Below are 17,809 nucleotides of genomic sequence, written 5' to 3'. Positions count from 1 at the left end.
CCGATGCGCTCGTCCATGTCTGCAGTTTTGACAGATTGTCAGCCTCCTCTATCCGGCAGCAGACAACCGTTTTCTACCTCTGCAAAAGAGGCATTTCCTGGACAAGGTACAGTCCAGGAAAAAGAACACGTTAAACTGTGGTGCAGATCCAGTCAGAGACAGAAGCAGGAACTTTGCCTCTATCCCCATTCAAAGGTGTTCACCTTCAATGATTAACACTTCTCTGGGCGGGTGATTTCCTTGGAAATATTTTTTTTGTTATTGCCATGAAGCTTCATTAGGCATATAGTTTCTACTCTGTCCTTTCCTTGTTATTTCTTTCGACCTGTGAAATGTCAATGGTTTGTGGTTTACCGCGACATTTAACGCTGCCGCCCTTAAATGGTTTAAGGGGGTGATTTCAACATGCTGATTACAAATAGTCTGGGACACTCATCGATTTAAAGATCAAATGCAATTTAGTCAGGTGGGTAAAATCAGATTTAACACGCAGCACAGGATATTCTTATTTCCCTCGATTTGTCTTTCGGTGCAGCTTTTCATCAGCGGAGTTACAGCTGCTTGTGTCCTTTAATGATAATTCATTCAATCACTATCAAAGGAAAGGTATATCTAAAGTGAAATATTGGATTATGTTATTTCATTATGCAAAAAAAGCAGTGGACAATCTTAATTAGATTCTGGTGATTTTAGTCAGGCATAAAAACATTCAGCTACTTCATAAAATGAAGATTTCATGTAATGTACTATAAAAATCCCATTTTCCTATCCTCCAGTTTATCTGCTAACAGAACGACAGTTTAATGCCAGAGGCTTCTGCTTCATAAGGTGAGGAAGTGTTCACCGCTTTTATGATCCAGTTAGCTGCCTGATGTGTTAAACAGGGACAACTTGAAGCTGGTATCACATAATAAATAAATAAATAAATAAATAAATAAATAAATAAATAAAATGTGTAAGGCATCACACCATTTTCAATCCATGCAGGTTGACTGCCGGTAGCTAACGGGTAGCACAGAGCAGCTGTCTCCCAGGTTAACTAATTTCAATTACAAGAGTGGAGCTTTCCCAGCTGGATTTCACTCTGTCTCAGCCGTCACCCCGGAGTGACAGAATGGGTCGACGCGCCACCGACGGTGGGCGCTGCCACGCTGCCAAGGAAGCGCCGTCGAAGCCAAGTAAATGCCTTTCCCGCTACGCTGGTGTCGACATTGTGCCAGGGAAACACTTGCTCACCAGTGCCCCTCTCCCCGGAGAGCCAATGAGCCTGCCAGCCAAAGGCGCCTTGCTGATAGGGATGAAGTGTCTCTATGGTAACAGCGCAGGAAAAGGAGCTGGTAAATACAGGTAAATGAAATTCTGATGTGATTGGATAAGGGATCCTTGATCTTAAGATGCATTCGGGCTAATAAATAAATATGCAATCACTCACATGTACAAACATTTTATTGTGAAAAAAGAGAAAAAAACCACAAGACTGCCAAGTGTAGCAGACAGCAGCAGCAACAGGTCAAAATATAAATATAAAACATATAACAAGCCAGGAGCATCTCAATCTGCCAACACCAGCTGGCTGTCGAAATGAAAAACACGCTAACGTGACTCTTGTGCTCCAGTGTAGCAGCTTAATTCTTCACATTCATCCTTGTTTTATCGAAATGAAAGGAAAACAATCAGCATCCAAATGACATCGGTGCTTTTTGTAACTGAATCAACCGAGACCTTTTGACCTTAACGCTCCTCTTCTCTTAACCCAACCACATCGGCCTGAGGGGACACACGCTCACGCGATGTCTGTGTGTCTCTGACGTTAAAAAGCATGACTGTTAGACAGAAGCTAAAAGGCTCGTCATCAGCCATCAATGCTATAATGTGATCGGCCCTCAGGGATGTAACAGCTAAATGGATCAAGGTGCTTCCTTGACTGGATGCATGAGAATGTCGACATCACTGTGATCTATGCTGCACACACCAGTAGATAACGTAATTCATTATCCAGCAGGCTCTGGCCTGAAGCAACACTTAACATCTAGCTGTGCCATTCCCAAAAGCTCCAGGTGTCCATGTTGTCGAGACACATGATGGGCACTTTGCCTTGAAAATTGATTGCTGGAGAAAATCCCTGGAACCGACATCTGTGAGGTTCTGAAAAGTCCGTCTGCATCACGGCGAAGCAGCAGAATTCACTGGCAGCCATACACCCAGTATAAGATTTAAACACTGGTAATAATCATCGCTCATTATCCCACAAATAATGCCTTCATTGTCACCCCCAAAAACACTCCCATCCAGACGTAACACCCCTGTCAAAAATAGCAGTCTTTATACAAGGGCAATAGCACCACCTCCACAGTTCACACGAAAGCATCAATCTGCTTTACAACACACTGTGCTACAATACAAGCGATTCTCTGAACTCACCCAACTGCCCACACAGACTATAATTAATAGTGCACTTCCGATCTGAACGGCTGAATACTATATTTGTACAGCGTTACCACACATTAACCTTGTGAAGCCGTCTATGGGAATTTCTGGCAAATGAAAAACGCTGGGGAAGCTGTCTCGATCAGACAGAAGTATATGTGAGCGCTGATAGATAGCACTGATTGACTAAAGGATAAGAAATGATATTAAATAATGATGGATAATGATTAGAGTGCATAAAAGAGGTAAAAGTCACATAATTTATGCAAACCGACACGATTTTCTATCAGAATAATGCACAATCCTCCTATTAATGATCTCTTTAATCTGCCAGGTTATTCATTGCCAATGTTAAAATCACTGGCAGATTTCTAGTTCAAGTTCACTCCGTCTCCAACACACAGTTGATTTGATTGATTTACACACAGTACGAAGCTCAATACGTGGCTCAAAGAGATGAAAATCACATCCCGATCAAGCTGTAAAAAACTGCTTGTATGCTCATATATCAGGTAAACACACAGAATACCCACCGACAGATGCTTCAAAAGGTTCATTCTAAATGTTTGCAACCAGTAAAATAAATGTGTGTGTGTGTGTGCATGTGTTCATTCTTGATGGGCGTGTGGTGTCTGTGGATTATCAAATGTACTGAGGTTATACAACAGATAACATTAGCTGGAAAAGGCACAGCTTTGTCCACCTGTCGAGCATCACCTGAGAAAAAAACAACACTTCACTGTTTGGATTCCAAGAATCTGTAACTTGTAGTTTTGCAGTAAATCGTATTTTTAGGATAAAGATTTGATACCAGATAAATAAATGAAAAAAAGCCTTTATAATGCTTAATCACAATAAAGGTGGAAATTATTTGCATGCATAAACATAAACAAGGCATAAAAACAACTTTAAGCTGATCCCCCCCAAAAAAGAAGAAGAAAACAAATCATCTTTGAACGACAAGGAAATTCAGATCAACAAGTGCCAATCAACATCGTAAACACTGTCAGTGTGAGTCCGCTGCTGCGTGTTTGTTTGTTTCTTCATTAATTATTATAAAGAAATTAGAATATTGCTTCACGCTTTTAAGTCGTTCTTTAAAACCCACTTTACCTGGTGTGCTGACTGTATCGGTGTGGCTGCTGCGTGTCTGCGCGCCGGTGGATCTGCGCCCCGGTGGATCCGAGCTCCGGTGGATCCGGTGTCTGCGACTGGACTCTGCTTCCTCCCGTGACTGTGGCGCAACTCGGGTGGACGCGACGTTTGACTATTCTCTGTTTACAGACGACAGACAAAACCTTATTTTGGTCCTCAGAAAAGCTTTCCTGAGCGCACAGTCGAGCTCTAATCACCCAAATATGGCCAAAGGAAGTGCAGCGAGACTTCACAGACCCCAACTACTGTCGGAAATGTCGCACTCGAACGGAGCGCACTTAAAACAACTGGATTTTTTTAAATAGAAACTCAATACGTCTGACGTTAAGTGTGCGTCGATGTGCGGCCAGCTGCTTGATCTAAAACGTGTATCGGTGTGTAGCTTAGTTTACTTATTGATACGGAACGTTTTTAGACCTTTCTATTTTTTAAATTCATTTTTTTATTGTGGCACATGCTCCATTATTGAACCGATATACACCAGCATCTGATTAATTCAAATCAATAAAGACAGAAACTATGTATACCAGCAATAAGTCAAACCATTTTATTGAATATTACATTAAATATTAAAATAACCTTTCAATGCATTATTATCTTAAATAAATAATACATTAATTTTGTTTACTAATTCAATACAAAATATGAATATAACTGATTCACTGGCTCTGCTTGCTTTGCTTATAGAGATGATTATTTATTTTTTAATCCCACGAAGGAGCGCGACTGAATTGCAGTTGCGGAGAATCCGGAGCCCATGAAGGCATCATTTGTCTGTTGCTGAGGGACAGTGCTGAGAAAAATCCTTTCTGACAGAGGTCAAGGTTCAGCTGTCAGTCACACAGGGATTCTTACACTTTTACTTTGTTCTTCCTCATCAGCTCAAGTACAGCTTTAATTGCGTTACATCTAATCAAACATTTAATGATATGATAATGATGTTAGTGCGTTACCAAGGAAACCAGGAAACCATCATCAGGTCTATCTATAAAAGAAATGACACAAAAGGCGTTTCACATGTTTTTCAGTCTGACAACATGACACAAATACATCTTAATCAAAACATACAATACAAACACATCCCATTCTCCCCACACATTTCATTCCACATGCAATGATAAACTACCGTACTATTGGAAAGATATTAAAATCCAACCCAATGTTTGACTTTTCAAAATTCTCCCCAATATCACATTGCCCATTTAAGATGAGTAATATCACTTTTGATTGATAATTTAGAGGATTAATTATGAAATTAATGTCTAAACACTGAATATAAACATAATTGCTTGAATCAAATCTCTGTACTTACACCTGTTTTGCCAAAATATGTACCGCATATAGAAATAAGGATGAGCATAAGCACTTTGAAGCTCTTGCATCATTAAACTTGTCAGGCATTTTCTCCCTCCCCTGTTGGCGCATTAAAACACGGGAATGGAAGGGAATTTGCACAAATGCTTAAAATAGGCACATCTAATAGGCAAATTAATTATATACTTGTAGGGGAGAGTTGCCCCCTCTTGAAGCATGTTAATCTTTTCACACATGGTAATTATAATATAACCTGCAGTTAAGACCTATCTCATTGAGTAGTTATGAGAATATAACCCATCAACGGCATTGCCAAAGTCACACATTGTCAAAGTATTTTCTTATCATTGTTTCCCTACATTGATTTACATAAGAGCCCTTTCTCATGCTTTCATTGTGCCATGTGAATTTTGGGCCATGTTTGGTGGAGCTTACCTTCTAAAACACATACAGATACAAAATAAAATACCAACCACACAAAAATGCAGGAAGGTGTCAGATTGCTGAATTTAGTGTGATTTCAGATTTCAGAAAACCTTCAGTTCTTTAAACATTGATGAGGAGAGAGCGAGAGAGATCCACAGCAATGTAACATGATTGTGATGCTTCAACCTGTGGCCAGAAGCCCTATAAGCAAAGACTGCTGCACAAAAACAGCTAAATTACACTAAACAATCAGGAATCCACTCCACCATGGTTGTCTTCAGCACAGGATACTCTTTTCCACCAAGTTAATGAAAGCTAATCAAGCAGTTCATGTATAAATTATAAATGTGCAGACAAATGTCTTTTTTGTCTTTTGAAAACCCGTCTTTATCTGGATCCACTACGAAATAAAATGAAATCCATCAGATAGTTTTTGTGTAACTGTGAAAAAAAGTTGGATGTGGATCAAATCCACAAAATGTGTCCAATTTGTCCACCACGTTTCATAAACATCATTTTATGTAATACTGAAGCAACAGACGAACAAACACAGGGACAGCGTAGCCTGCTTTGTGGAGGTTATATAATGCCGAAAATACACGCAGGGTCGCTGCACACCCTTCTGGCAGGTCCGGATTGATGTAATTCTAATACTTCTGGAAATACTTCAACACATACTAAGGTTGCGTTTTCAGATTTTCGTACTGCAGAAGAGGAGACTATTGGCTTTGATGGGCCTATGTACTTTCCAAGTTCGAGTTAACAGTAGGTGCTGGCATCTCTTCATATTCTCAGCAAAATTGAACAGAAGGCTTTTCTTGTGCTGTGTGATGAGACAAATGTGACCTTTTGCTTGGTTTCCATGGACACATCATTAGAGAATCTCCCCAGCTGGCCCCAACCACTTGGAGTGTCAACAGCAAACGAGAAGTGAAGGATTTAGTAATAACAAAACAAAAGCAGCACGCTGGAACTCATACATGCCTGAAAATAACTTTTTAAATGTGATTACTTTCTGTCTTTATTAATTGGGTAGTGTAATAAAACTTGCATTTATGTATATGCCTATGAAGAGTAAAGTACCGATGTCACAAGTCACATTGCTTTCTGCTTGTAATCATTTTTAGATTCTATCCTCTTCTTTGAAATACACATTGAACATTTTTCCACCTAAAGCACATCTCTGGTCTTCTCCCCTCTCCCACTCATTATGTTGCAGAGGCTCTAATCCATGTTTTTATTACATTCAGTCTATTCTAATACCTCTGTGTTTATATAGTACCCACTCTGGGATTAAAAATAAAAAAGACGAGGATGTCTCCAATTCCAGTGTAAGAATTAAATGTCACATGCTAGCTTTTGGGCATATCACATCGAAATACTGTTTGAAAATATTTCACTTTTTTTCTCGTCTTTTTTCCATGGCTCGGTACCCTCCAGAAAGAAAACAGATCTCAGCCCCAAACCCACAACCATGGGGATGGAAATGCATTTTCAGGGCTATGATTATGTAAACTGGATTCAGAGAACTGTTGAAAAGGCACAGAAATGCATTCAGCCCAGATTTGCCTCACTTTGTTCAGGGATGAGCAGTATGGAGCTGCTTCTCAATCTTCCAAAGCTTCAGTCGTCAGCTGGTCTGAGATACTGAGATATCTACTGCCACCTACTGCTGAGTCGTTTACTTCTTCTTACATTCATATCACACATCCTGTCTGTGCAAAAACACGTAGAACAAACAAAACAGTGCCTGAAATGGAAAATAAATCCGCACTCAGACTGAGCCGCAGAGCAAGCGCATCTCATCTATAGGTAGATAATGGAGATCATGCCATTATCTACCATCCAATGGTGGATGGAGATGTAACATGTGACCATTAAAAATAATTTCTGGTTATTTCTTATAACGTTAATTATTGCAAAAAGCATGTCTAACAAGTTTAACTATTAAAACGAACATGGTTCTTCAAAAATGATGTTTTCTAGCCAGTCCAGTAGGTGGGGGTAAATGTTGTTGTAATGCTTTGCACCAGATTTCAAAATACACACGAAGAAGTCGAAGACAACAACGAAGAAGAAGTGTTTGGCTCAACTGTGTGACATATATGAGGTTAAGCAAATTCGAACACGATTTCTGCTCTGCCATTTTATGCATGCCATGGCGGATCGTCAGTTTCTTTTGGCTAAGCGCAAACCCCCGAAAAGGGCGGTTTCCTTTTTCGGTTTGTCTTCTTGTTATTGTAGCTAGCGCCAGCGCTAACTACTTTAGCTAATACTGCTAGCCTGGCTCTCAGCTTTGGCGATTGCTGATTACTGCGGGGCAGAATACCGCAAGAAAAAGATAAGTCTGGAGCAACTTGCATGAAGAAACAACTAACCTGAGCATACGTTTATGGTACAATCGTTTATTAATTACATGATTATTGCAGGCAAAGTTGTCGTGCAACATTAGCTAACGTTTTATGACATAGAAATTAACCACATAGAGCTGCATGCACAGAATGGGACACCTCAGGATAATGGTGCCATTAGCTAATATCAGCTAAAACACTCGATGCTTCATGCACCGAACGCTTTAATGTGAACTTTCTAGCATTATCGCTGGCTACGCGGTTTGAAATGGAGCAGCAGACGGCAGACAGTGAGCTGGCTGTCGTTCTTCACAACACATCCGTTTGAACTGCACTTCTGTGGAAGACGGAATCATGTCTTGCAAAGCCGCGACCAAGGACAAGAAGTCCAGCTTCGGCAAGAAGCTGTTCAGGCGAGGCTCTGTGCGCTCTGTGGGGAGTTTCATGAGCAGAGTCCTGAGGACACTAACAGCTTTATCTCACTTTGGATCCGAAGTGCAAACAGAGGATGACAAAGATGATGGAGGATTTTCCACTTTCAAATCTGGAGGCAAGGATGTGCCCATAGATGATGGAGACCTTGAAGGTTTCCTTTCTGGAGAGAGGGTTCCAGGAGTGTCGGGTCTCAAAAACCACGGAAACACCTGCTTCATGAATGCCGTTCTGCAGTGTCTCAGCAACACTGAACTCTTCGCCGAGTACCTGGTTTTAGAGCACTACAAAGACAAGGAGCAGGACGAGGAGAAACCAAAGACAAATGGCCTACATCTGCAGAAGAGGGGTCCTCTGGCCAAGGGAGAGGTTACAGAGCAACTGTCGGGACTTGTGCGGGCTTTGTGGACGTTTGAGTATACCCCCCAGCACAGCAGGGATTTTAAGGTAAATGCATAATGAATCCTGGCTGTCGCTATTTGTTTTGCATGCAGAAAAGCCATGACACATACTGTTAAGAATCTGTGGCCAATGAAGCTTTATGGCCAACAAAGAAGCAGTGTTTAGATTCTGACGGTGAAACATTTGTCGTAGAACGCTGTGTCAAAAAATGCCATCCAGTTTAAAGGGAATGCTCAGCACGATGCTCAAGAGTTTCTACTGTGGCTGTTGGACAGAGTGCACGAGGACCTCAACACGGTCAAGCCCAACAGCAGGCCTGCTATAAAGGTGAATTCATATTTGTTGTGATTGTTCTCATTGGGGTATTTAGATAAATGAGGACAAGATTCTTACATTGAATAACTTGTTATCTGTGCTGAAGGAAAAACCTAATCTCACTTTGAGTTCGATGCTTACGCTTTGCCATGAGTTCATTTTGTTTATTCATTATTTGCCTAAAATGGTGGGTCAATTTAAAGGACTGAAAAGTGTTTAAAGGTTACTCATTGCACCTTGTAATTTAGCTGCAATCACAGTCTTTCTATACTTCAGGCCATTATTGTTTTTGTCATTGAATCCCTGCAGTAATTACAGTGTATGTGAGCTTTCAGAATAGCTGATAAACCCCAACAGTTTGCAGATTTATTGATTCTACATCTTAATATGTGTTTGTGTTTTTTTTCAGCCACCTATTGAAGAAGATGACCAAACTACAGAGGGGCCGTCTCCTCCCCTCTCTGCTGGCTCGTTTGTGCAGGAGCTCTTTCAAGCTCAGTACAGGTGTGATCATAAAAGTTGCATTTTTTCCTCCAAGTCTGGTCACATGAACTTCCTCTATTAAGCTATTTATTGATTTTACCAACAGGTCTTCCCTCACTTGCCCACATTGCCAAAAGCAGAGCAATACATTCGATCCCTTCCTTTGCATCTCCTTACCGATCCCTCTCCCCCACACACGGTGAGTTTCTCTCTCTCGAGTTGTGCCACAAAATAATCACAATGGTGCCTGATTGATAGGTATTTGTATGTTAATGAACAATTATTTGTGCTTTACAAGCTGTAAACAGTAATCACGTAAATTAAAATGAATATGTCGCTTCTTTTACAAGCGTTTTGTCGTTCTACGTTCTCATTTTCAAACCTCTGAGCAAGTGTTTGAGTTAATTGTCACTGAAGCCCGGACTTCATTTGTGTGTGTTTTTACGAGTTTACGGGGAGAGCAAGGAATGTAACCTGGTGTGTTAGGAGTAGGTCTGAGAATGGAAGAACAGCCAACAGGTAGAGGGATGTGTAATATGCTCTTTAATGAAAACAAAAAAGAACAACACTAGTGTAATTCTTTTCAGAAGTATGTAGGAGGAAATTATAAAATATATCTAATATCTTCGTTCTAGAATAAGTGTTTGTCCTTGCCATAAGATAGGAGAAAAAAAGGCTTTTGATGTCAAGTTTTATCTGTTTTCCAGGCCCTTATATGTGACAGTGGTCTACCAGGGGAAGTACTCTCACTGTATGAGGACTGGGGTCGCTGTTCCCCTCAACAGCACCGTCTATCGCCTCAGAGATGCTGTGTCACGTGAGACCAAGATCCCAATGGACCAGGTGCTATTCCTGTCTATTATCTGCTCAGGGTCTGACATAGTCAGACTGATCTTAAGGTCCCACGACGTCCACGGTCTGTTCCTAAATCCAGTTCAGAGGTAGACCTTTTGAAACCCTGGAGAGTGAGACACATATAAACACAGTTTGAGATACACAGCAACAACTCGGTAATGAAGGACTAAAGCTGGATAAGTGTTTATAATGAGATGATTTATTTGTGCAGTAACTATATCAAAACATTAAAGCACGGTAGACACTTTTTTTTCTTCATTTACCGGTATATATAAGTTTTTTCTTTGTACAGTTTGTTTTGACAGAAATGTACTATGATGGATTTCATCGTTCATTCTGTGATGATGATGACGATCTCGACATCATTCAAGAAAGTGATTCCATATTTGCATTTGAGACACCAGAAACCTTCAAACTGGAAAACATACGCACAAAAAGAGGTAAGGGCTTTTTTGTGTGTGCAAATCTTCAGCTTTATCACACCAAAGTACCAGAGGACAATTTACCAATGCACTATGCTTTACAGGAAGTCTTCTGGCAAACCTGAATCACAACAACTTAAAGTACGGGACAGAAATCACCAGGACGCCATCTTTCATGCAGGGGGCCATGACTCCTCTAACTTCATCACCCAATAAAAACATGGGACCTGAAAAAATGATCCTCCTGGTGTGCAACAGAGCTTGCAGCGGCCACCAAGGAAAGAGGTCCGACTTAAACTTGTCTGTCTTCTGAATTTTAATTAATTAAAGCTCAACAAACAATATTCACTTAATTTTTGATGAAAGGATGATCAATGTTTTTAAAAACTGTCCAATAATGGCTGTCAAAGCTCCATGTTTGATGCCGTTTCAGATTCGGCCTGCCTTTTGTACTGTACATGGACCGAACTGTGACCTGGGACACTCTACAGAAAGAGATCCTGGAGAAGATGCGTCATCTGTTGAGGCCTGGGGTCTACATTCAGGTAGGAAGAGCAAGCAGCCTTTCTTTCACTTTACACAATCAATCAATAGATTTCTAAAGGGCTGCTCTTGATTGTAAATTTCAAAACACTGTCCCTTTGTTTCATCCATAAAATATGCTTTTTTTTTTCCTTCTCAAAGACTGACATAATTTCTCTTAAATGTGTGATTGATGAATTCACGATTCACTACTAGTACTATCTCTGGTCTCACAGCAGCATGGGTGGTGGTTGTCTGTGTACCGCTAGGTTGGACCGTTCAGTCTCAGGGTGGTTGGTGTTGTTGGCATCACCTACCTCCTCCCCCAGGACGAGCGACCACTGTGTCACCCAACTGTGGACAGGTCAGATCTGCTGTTTACTTACGGTACCGCTTTACTTGTTAACCAGGATTCTTGTCCATGTTTTTCCAATGAGATTTTCTTACACAACAGTTTTGGGTTTATGACATGTTTCAAATAGTCACTGGAATAAAACCCAGCATCAAGACTCGAACGCTACTTTCTTTTCCCAGCAATGGAGGCGAGGCTGTTTGAAACCAGACATTTATTTCAATGAAAGCTAACTGTGGTCTCAGCTGAAATCAAAGCAAACACTTTGTAAGCACACAAAGGTGAAGACAGTCCAGCTCTTAGGTGACGGGTGAAGTAAATGTTGCATCCACTTTACCCTTTAATCTGCTTCTCACAGTCGCATGCCATGGGCTCTGTTCCTCCCATCAGGTGACATGCCCTTACACGACTTTGGCTCTGTGATAAAATGCTGATCTGGCTTTTGCCAACTGAAGTTTACAACAACAAAACAAGTCACGACAACGGTGCTCCGTACGGATGCAGGAATCATATTGGACCCAAACTTGTTTTGAACATTGCTGCCATTGAGCAATATGCTCTATTATTACAGCGTAGTGTTCTATGTGCATTGTGACCTCTGACATAGTAAGTCATTTAATATTAGCGTTATATTGGACGAACCCACCCCGTCTTTGAATTCCACCTAACTGACTATGGAAGAATGCTTTTCACATCAGCCTGCCAACTCGCACCTACTTAAATGTAATTTGTTCCTACTGCAGAGCATACAAGTCCTGTGGACAGGGGGGGCCACCGCATGTGAAGATCGTGGTTGAGTGGGACAAGGAGACCAAGGACTAGTGAGTGGGGAAAAAAAGAGATTATAATTCCTAGATGTTGCTTTGTTTTGTTTACTATTTTTTTCCTACACAGAATGAGAATAAGCAAGTTTTGGAGGCTTATTTGCTCTAATTTAAAATCATTTCATAGGTTTTAAAAAGCAAGTTTGGTTGCACAACTGTTGCGTGCATCATATGACGTTGTTCCTTTGGAAGACGAGGAAGAATGTTTAATTGCTGTAATTTTGTTGAATGCCATTTCCACACATTTCTGTGCCTTGACATTTCATTTCGGAGCCGGGTTTTATAGTTAAAGGTTAAGCATTTGAATTTTGATCAAGTCGAGCATCACTCTGAATTTAACACGAGTGGTTTTGCAACACTAAACTCATTTTAAGACGTATAATAAAATGTGCCTCCCTCTTTTCCTTGCTTAGCACATTATTTGTATATTGAAAAAGGCATTTGTTCAGCCGACTAATAATAACACTTAATATGAAACGGCTGCGGTTTTAAACTTTCTGCTCTTATCTCTTTAAATTTGTCGCTGAATGAAGTGACCGTTGTGTTTCATGTCCCTTGCAGTCTGTTTGGACAAACTGAGGAAGAGTACATTCCTGATGCCGAAAGCGTGTATCTGCACAGGGAACAGCATCATCAGCCGCAGGCCTGCACCCTCGCTCAGTGCTTTCAGCTCTACACGAAGGAGGAGCAGGTAGCTGCTGCAGGCACACACAAACACACACACACAGTCGATTATTCCACTGTCTGTAGTTTAAGTATAGAAAATACATCCTATATTTTGACATTTGTCTCCTCTCCTGCCTATTATTCTTGTGCTGAAGGTCATAAATCTTCCACTCTCTGTGGTTTTGCTGTGTATTTGACTCCTAAAGTTATGTTTGGAATAAACCAGAAATTCTTGGACAGACATGCATTTACATTGTGGTTTGAACCGCCCGTGCTTGAAGAGAAGAGAGAGAGAGGAGAGCCATCCTGTGTGAGGCCAGTTCGTAGGAGATGGTCTTTGATTGGTGCTGTGTGTGTTTCAGCTGGCCCCCGATGACGCCTGGCGCTGTCCCCACTGCAAGCAGCTGCAACAGGGCCGCATCAAGCTCAGCCTGTGGACGCTGCCTGATGTGCTCATACTGCATCTCAAGAGGTTCAGACAGGTATTTAAAACCAAGCAGTCACTTTTCATGTCTCTGCCGTCACAGTTGTCCTTTCGGTACAGATTTGATCGGCTCATTTCAGGATGGGGACCGGAGAGTAAAGATGCAGAATATGGTCCGGTTCCCGCTGATGGGAATGGATATGGCGCCTCATGTCGTGAAGAGAAGCCAGAGCAGCTGGAGTTTACCTTCACATTGGTCACCATGGAGACGGCCGTATGGCCTGGGGAGAAACCCGGATGACTTCCTGTACGACCTGTACGCTGTGTGTAACCATCATGGGAACATGCATGGAGGCCACTACACTGGTAATATCAATGGGTGTCCCAGTTTAGAGAGTGTATATGAAAATTAGAGCGCGGCCACAAGACCATCCATCCATTCTCCTTCTGCTTTTCACTCGCAGCCTACTGCAAGAACTCCATCGACGGTCAGTGGTACTGCTTTGATGACAGTGAGGTTTCACCGGTGTCTGATGATGATGTGTGTCAGCAGACGGCCTACATTCTCTTCTACCAGCGGAGGACGGTTATTCCCTCGTGGTCGGCCAATAGCTCCGTTGCAGGTTGGTAATTATTTCCTTCTGTTTTTAGATTTCCAGTCATATTGTAGTGAAAATGTACCGGTAGTTTATTCGCGTGATTGAAGCCACAGAAGGTGTACCACAGGGTTTAGTATAAGTAATGGCGACCAACTACCACCAACACAGGTCAGTCTGTTGGAGCGTTGGTGGTATAAAGGCTTTTTGTGTCCATCTCCCAGGTTCCACCAGTTCATCCCTGTGCGACCACTGGATCAACCGGCTACCTGGCAGCAGGCCTGCTAGCGTGGCCTCCGGAGCCTCATCCAGACGTACCTCTCTGGCATCGCTGGCTGAGTCGGTAGAGTTTCCAGGAGAGCGCAATGAAGATGATGGTGAGACGACGACGCATGTATTTGTTGCTTTGTATTTTATCATCTCCGCCAAGGAGGCTTGTTTTTTGCCGGCGTTTATCTGTGTCTGTCTGTTTTACTGTTACCGGGTGTTGAAATGCATACTATTTTTTATCCACATGCATTTTGTGCTTGACAACGATGATTGTTCTAGTTTCCCTCAGAACAACTGATGCTTCCTTGTTTCTAGGAGGCTTCTCTGCCCGTCCGTTTGTGAGGAGCATTCAGCATCAGAGCTCGTCCTCCAGGTCTTCGATCAGCAGCCCTTTGGCCTTCAGTGACAGCGGGATCAAGCCTTCCTGGTCTCTCTCTGCAAAACTTCATATGAGGTCCAACTCACCCTCACGTTTCTCCCTCGACTCTCGATGTTCTCCTCCCCTGGAGCGGATAGGAGAAGCCTTGGATGACAAAGTTTCCACGTCCTGTTTCGGCAGCTACAGTCGACATGAACGCTACTTTGGCAGCAGGTCTCCCCTGTCTATGATGGAGGGCAGCTTGGGTGACCATGACAACAGCAAGAAGTTTGTAGACATGATGTACTGCAGGGCTCCCACGCCAGTGGAAAAGAGAAGCTCCAAAAATGAGCCAACTGAAAACAACAACCAGATTACAGCCATAGACCAAAACGTTCTTCCCACCCAAACCGCTCCTTCTAAAGAGCAGAAACGTAAGGGCAGCATTGGATTTGGCTCAAAGGCTGAAAGCACAGGCCTCACAAAGATTTCCAGCAAAGTGGAACAAGAGAAAACCTCTAAAAAACGTTTGTACTCCACCCATAACACCGCCGCTCCTGAGACGGCGACCAGTTTACCTGTGAAAGGCAAAAAGCCGAGCAATACTAAAGAGAAGACTGTAAATGCTAAGAAAAGCAGCTCCGTGTCCAGTGGAACGCCCTCCAAAGCAAAGGAGGCGGCTAAACCTTCGGAGGCAACGCCACAACACAAGCCGTGCCTCCGCTTTCCGCCCCAGTGCTCGGCTTCACCCTCACCTATGACAAAGAAGAATTCCAGCGTTGCTGAGAAAAGCACGATGAGCAGTCGGAAAAAGCTTGTGGAAAGGAGCTGCAGCAGAGATTCTATGCACGCTAGCCCCCCGGTCGACAGTCCAAGAGGCAGCTCGATAGCGCGCTCTTCACTGTCTAAGAGCGGGGAAAGCAACCGGCCCGAGAGGAGATTAATGAGGAGCTCCAGCAGCAGCTCGTCTGTCACCAGCCTGAGGTCACCCAGCGTGTCCGCCAGGGACCTGCAGCGTAGCAGTAAACCCGAGGAAAAAGGTTTGTCTTTCTTCAAGAGCGCCCTCCGTCAAAGGGAAAGCCGCCGGTCGGCTGATTTAGGGAAAAGCACCATGCTAATCAAAAAAGCCTCAGAGAGGACGTGCAAGCAGAACGGACCAGCGAAGGACACCGGCAGCGAGAGGGCAACGACGGGAGATGCCGCATCTTCGCCGGCTTGCTTAGAGGCTTGTGGAGGAGAAACAAAGTCTGAGCCGAAGGCGTCTTCCAAGCCCCCCAGTTCTCTCAGTCGCTCGCTATTAAACGTAGGAAAATCCAAGTCTTCCTCGTCCGAAGTAAGTCTCAGATCTCCTGCAAACGGGAAGAAGCCTCTGGAAAGGATGGCATCTTCCCGAAAGCTTTCGTCAAGCATGCAATCTCCTGCACGTGCAACACAGAGACCTCAATGATTCATCCACAACACAGCGAGCCGATACGATGCAGCTATCTTCATTGTGCCTAAGTTCCAGTGAGCACCAGATGTATTTGTAAGGAGGCGGCGTTTGATGTCGTTGTTTTTAACACCGGCATCAGATGCGTGTCCTGGCTTTGAGATTTGAATACCGGCAGCCAATTTTGAGCATTTCTTTTTAAGCTGTGCTGGAAACAAGGTAAACAATGTCAAATCATCTGAGCTGGAGAAAACCTTTCTAGTGTGTCACCACATCTAGTTTTCAAAGCAGGATTGTTTCCCATTACGCCTTTGAGCATTGGAAAGAAAGCGGCACGCAGGAGGATTGATGCATCGAATGTTTTTGGGTTCGTTGGTCTTACATGCTGGAGGTCTGCGTGACAGCTGACAGAAATCCGCTTTGGAATCTTGAAATCCAATTATTTTTCGCCCAGATGAGAAACTATATCGACGGTATATCTTTGCATCTCTGCGAGCCGAAAGATTTAGTTTGCTCGCAAAATATTCCTCTGGAAATACTCGATTTAACACGCAAGCACTTGCATAAAAAAAACGTGAAACGCCATCTTTTCTATGCACCAACCATTTAGAGCGACACTTACGACGGATGGATTCCACACCTGTAAGCGTCGTCCACTTCACTTCAGCGCAAACGGAAACACAACATCTAAAGTGGTCTCTGGACACATGCACGCACGCGCACACACACACACGCGGCGATAGTTCTCCTTGATTGTTTTACGTAAAGCCTGCAGCTATCGGCACTTTCTCCGAGCGCCTCACGCTTTGGTCAACGGGAGTGGAATGAGTGGCTTTTTGTATTGGTACCCGTGATGAACGAGTGATAGAAAGGCAGATTGATGGCAGGTCTTTGACCAAATCAGAAAAGATCTGGGATGAGAGAATTATTTGGTACAGACCTGCAGACATTTTCTTTCCTATATGTTAAAATGTATTTTTGTTTAATAGTAGTTTTTTGATAGAAATGTATTTTATCAACTTCTTTCTTAAAAGGATGGCATGCTTTGGAATGGAACACTTTGAACCACAGTATATAAACACACATCTGCAGTATGTATGTGTCTGTACAGATTCTATAAAGTATATAATCGTTTTTTTCTTCCCATGAGCAAGATGAAAATGATTCTACGCGCCTTTCAATGGAAGAAAACAAACATTGTAGTCTACGACTGTATGCATCGCTGAGTAGGAATGCTGGATTGTCGCACTTTGTGAAGATCAAGTTGTCTTCTTTTACACAGAACACACACACACACACACTGATCTCATGGTTAATGTCTGTCATCATCACGTATCAACTTGTCTTTGACTTGAAATGCAGAGAGGTCACATTCATCTCAACGTTTCAGGGCCTCTGTACTTCCTGGTGCTGTAACAGACGCTCACTTGGCACTGATGTTTCTCAAATGAACACGTTTTCAGATGCTGACGTTAAAAACTGTGACCACACACCCGAGCGAACCAAAAAGCCTTGTTGGCAGCTCGTACCATCGTTTCCCGTTCCTCGCTGGAGAAGCGGGCGCTTTGCCTTTTCTCTCTGCATCGGGCTGAGACAGAATAGTCATCGTGAGCGAGTTGCTCGATCAGAGAGCCGTTTATACTGTGTTTGAGCTGCTGTTGGTTGCTTCATGCCGACGATCAGACTGTTGAAGGGATGGAGGCACAGGCAGGCAAATGGTGACCGAAGCTGGTCTCGTTTTCAACAGTCAGCTTTTATCATGGTGCAGCACTCACACGTTAGATAC

At 42.8% G+C, this 17,809-nt stretch overlaps 1 protein-coding gene across 1 annotated transcript; it reads left to right on the top strand.

The window, feature by feature from the left end:
- The first annotated feature begins 8,027 nt into the window (after positions 1 to 8,027).
- LOC137912938 (ubiquitin carboxyl-terminal hydrolase 31-like) lies at positions 8,028 to 16,041 on the top strand. Its single transcript, XM_068757066.1, has 16 exons — positions 8,028 to 8,552; positions 8,700 to 8,834; positions 9,232 to 9,326; positions 9,412 to 9,504; positions 10,013 to 10,148; positions 10,453 to 10,600; positions 10,687 to 10,867; positions 11,016 to 11,127; positions 11,374 to 11,468; positions 12,200 to 12,277; positions 12,842 to 12,971; positions 13,309 to 13,428; positions 13,511 to 13,736; positions 13,835 to 13,993; positions 14,191 to 14,343; positions 14,552 to 16,041. Exons 1-16 carry the CDS (start codon positions 8,028 to 8,030, stop codon positions 16,039 to 16,041), a joined length of 3,876 nt encoding a protein of 1,291 aa, XP_068613167.1.
- Positions 16,042 to 17,809: the final 1,768 nt, after the last annotated feature.

The sequence above is a fragment of the Brachionichthys hirsutus genome, unplaced genomic scaffold, assembly GCF_040956055.1.
Source record: "Brachionichthys hirsutus isolate HB-005 unplaced genomic scaffold, CSIRO-AGI_Bhir_v1 contig_851, whole genome shotgun sequence".
Lineage (NCBI taxonomy): Eukaryota > Metazoa > Chordata > Actinopteri > Lophiiformes > Brachionichthyidae > Brachionichthys > Brachionichthys hirsutus.
This window is presented reverse-complemented; position numbering and strand designations above follow the sequence as displayed.

Coding starts and splice junctions, on each gene's coding strand:
- LOC137912938 (XM_068757066.1), top strand. CDS start 8,028: ATGTCTTGCAAAGCCGCGACCAAGGACAAGAAGTCCAGCTTCGGCAAG. Junction 9,327..9,411: donor CTCTTTCAAGCTCAGTACAG/GTGTGATCATAA, acceptor TTTTACCAACAG/GTCTTCCCTCACTTGCCCAC. Junction 12,972..13,308: donor TCTACACGAAGGAGGAGCAG/GTAGCTGCTGCA, acceptor TGTGTGTTTCAG/CTGGCCCCCGATGACGCCTG.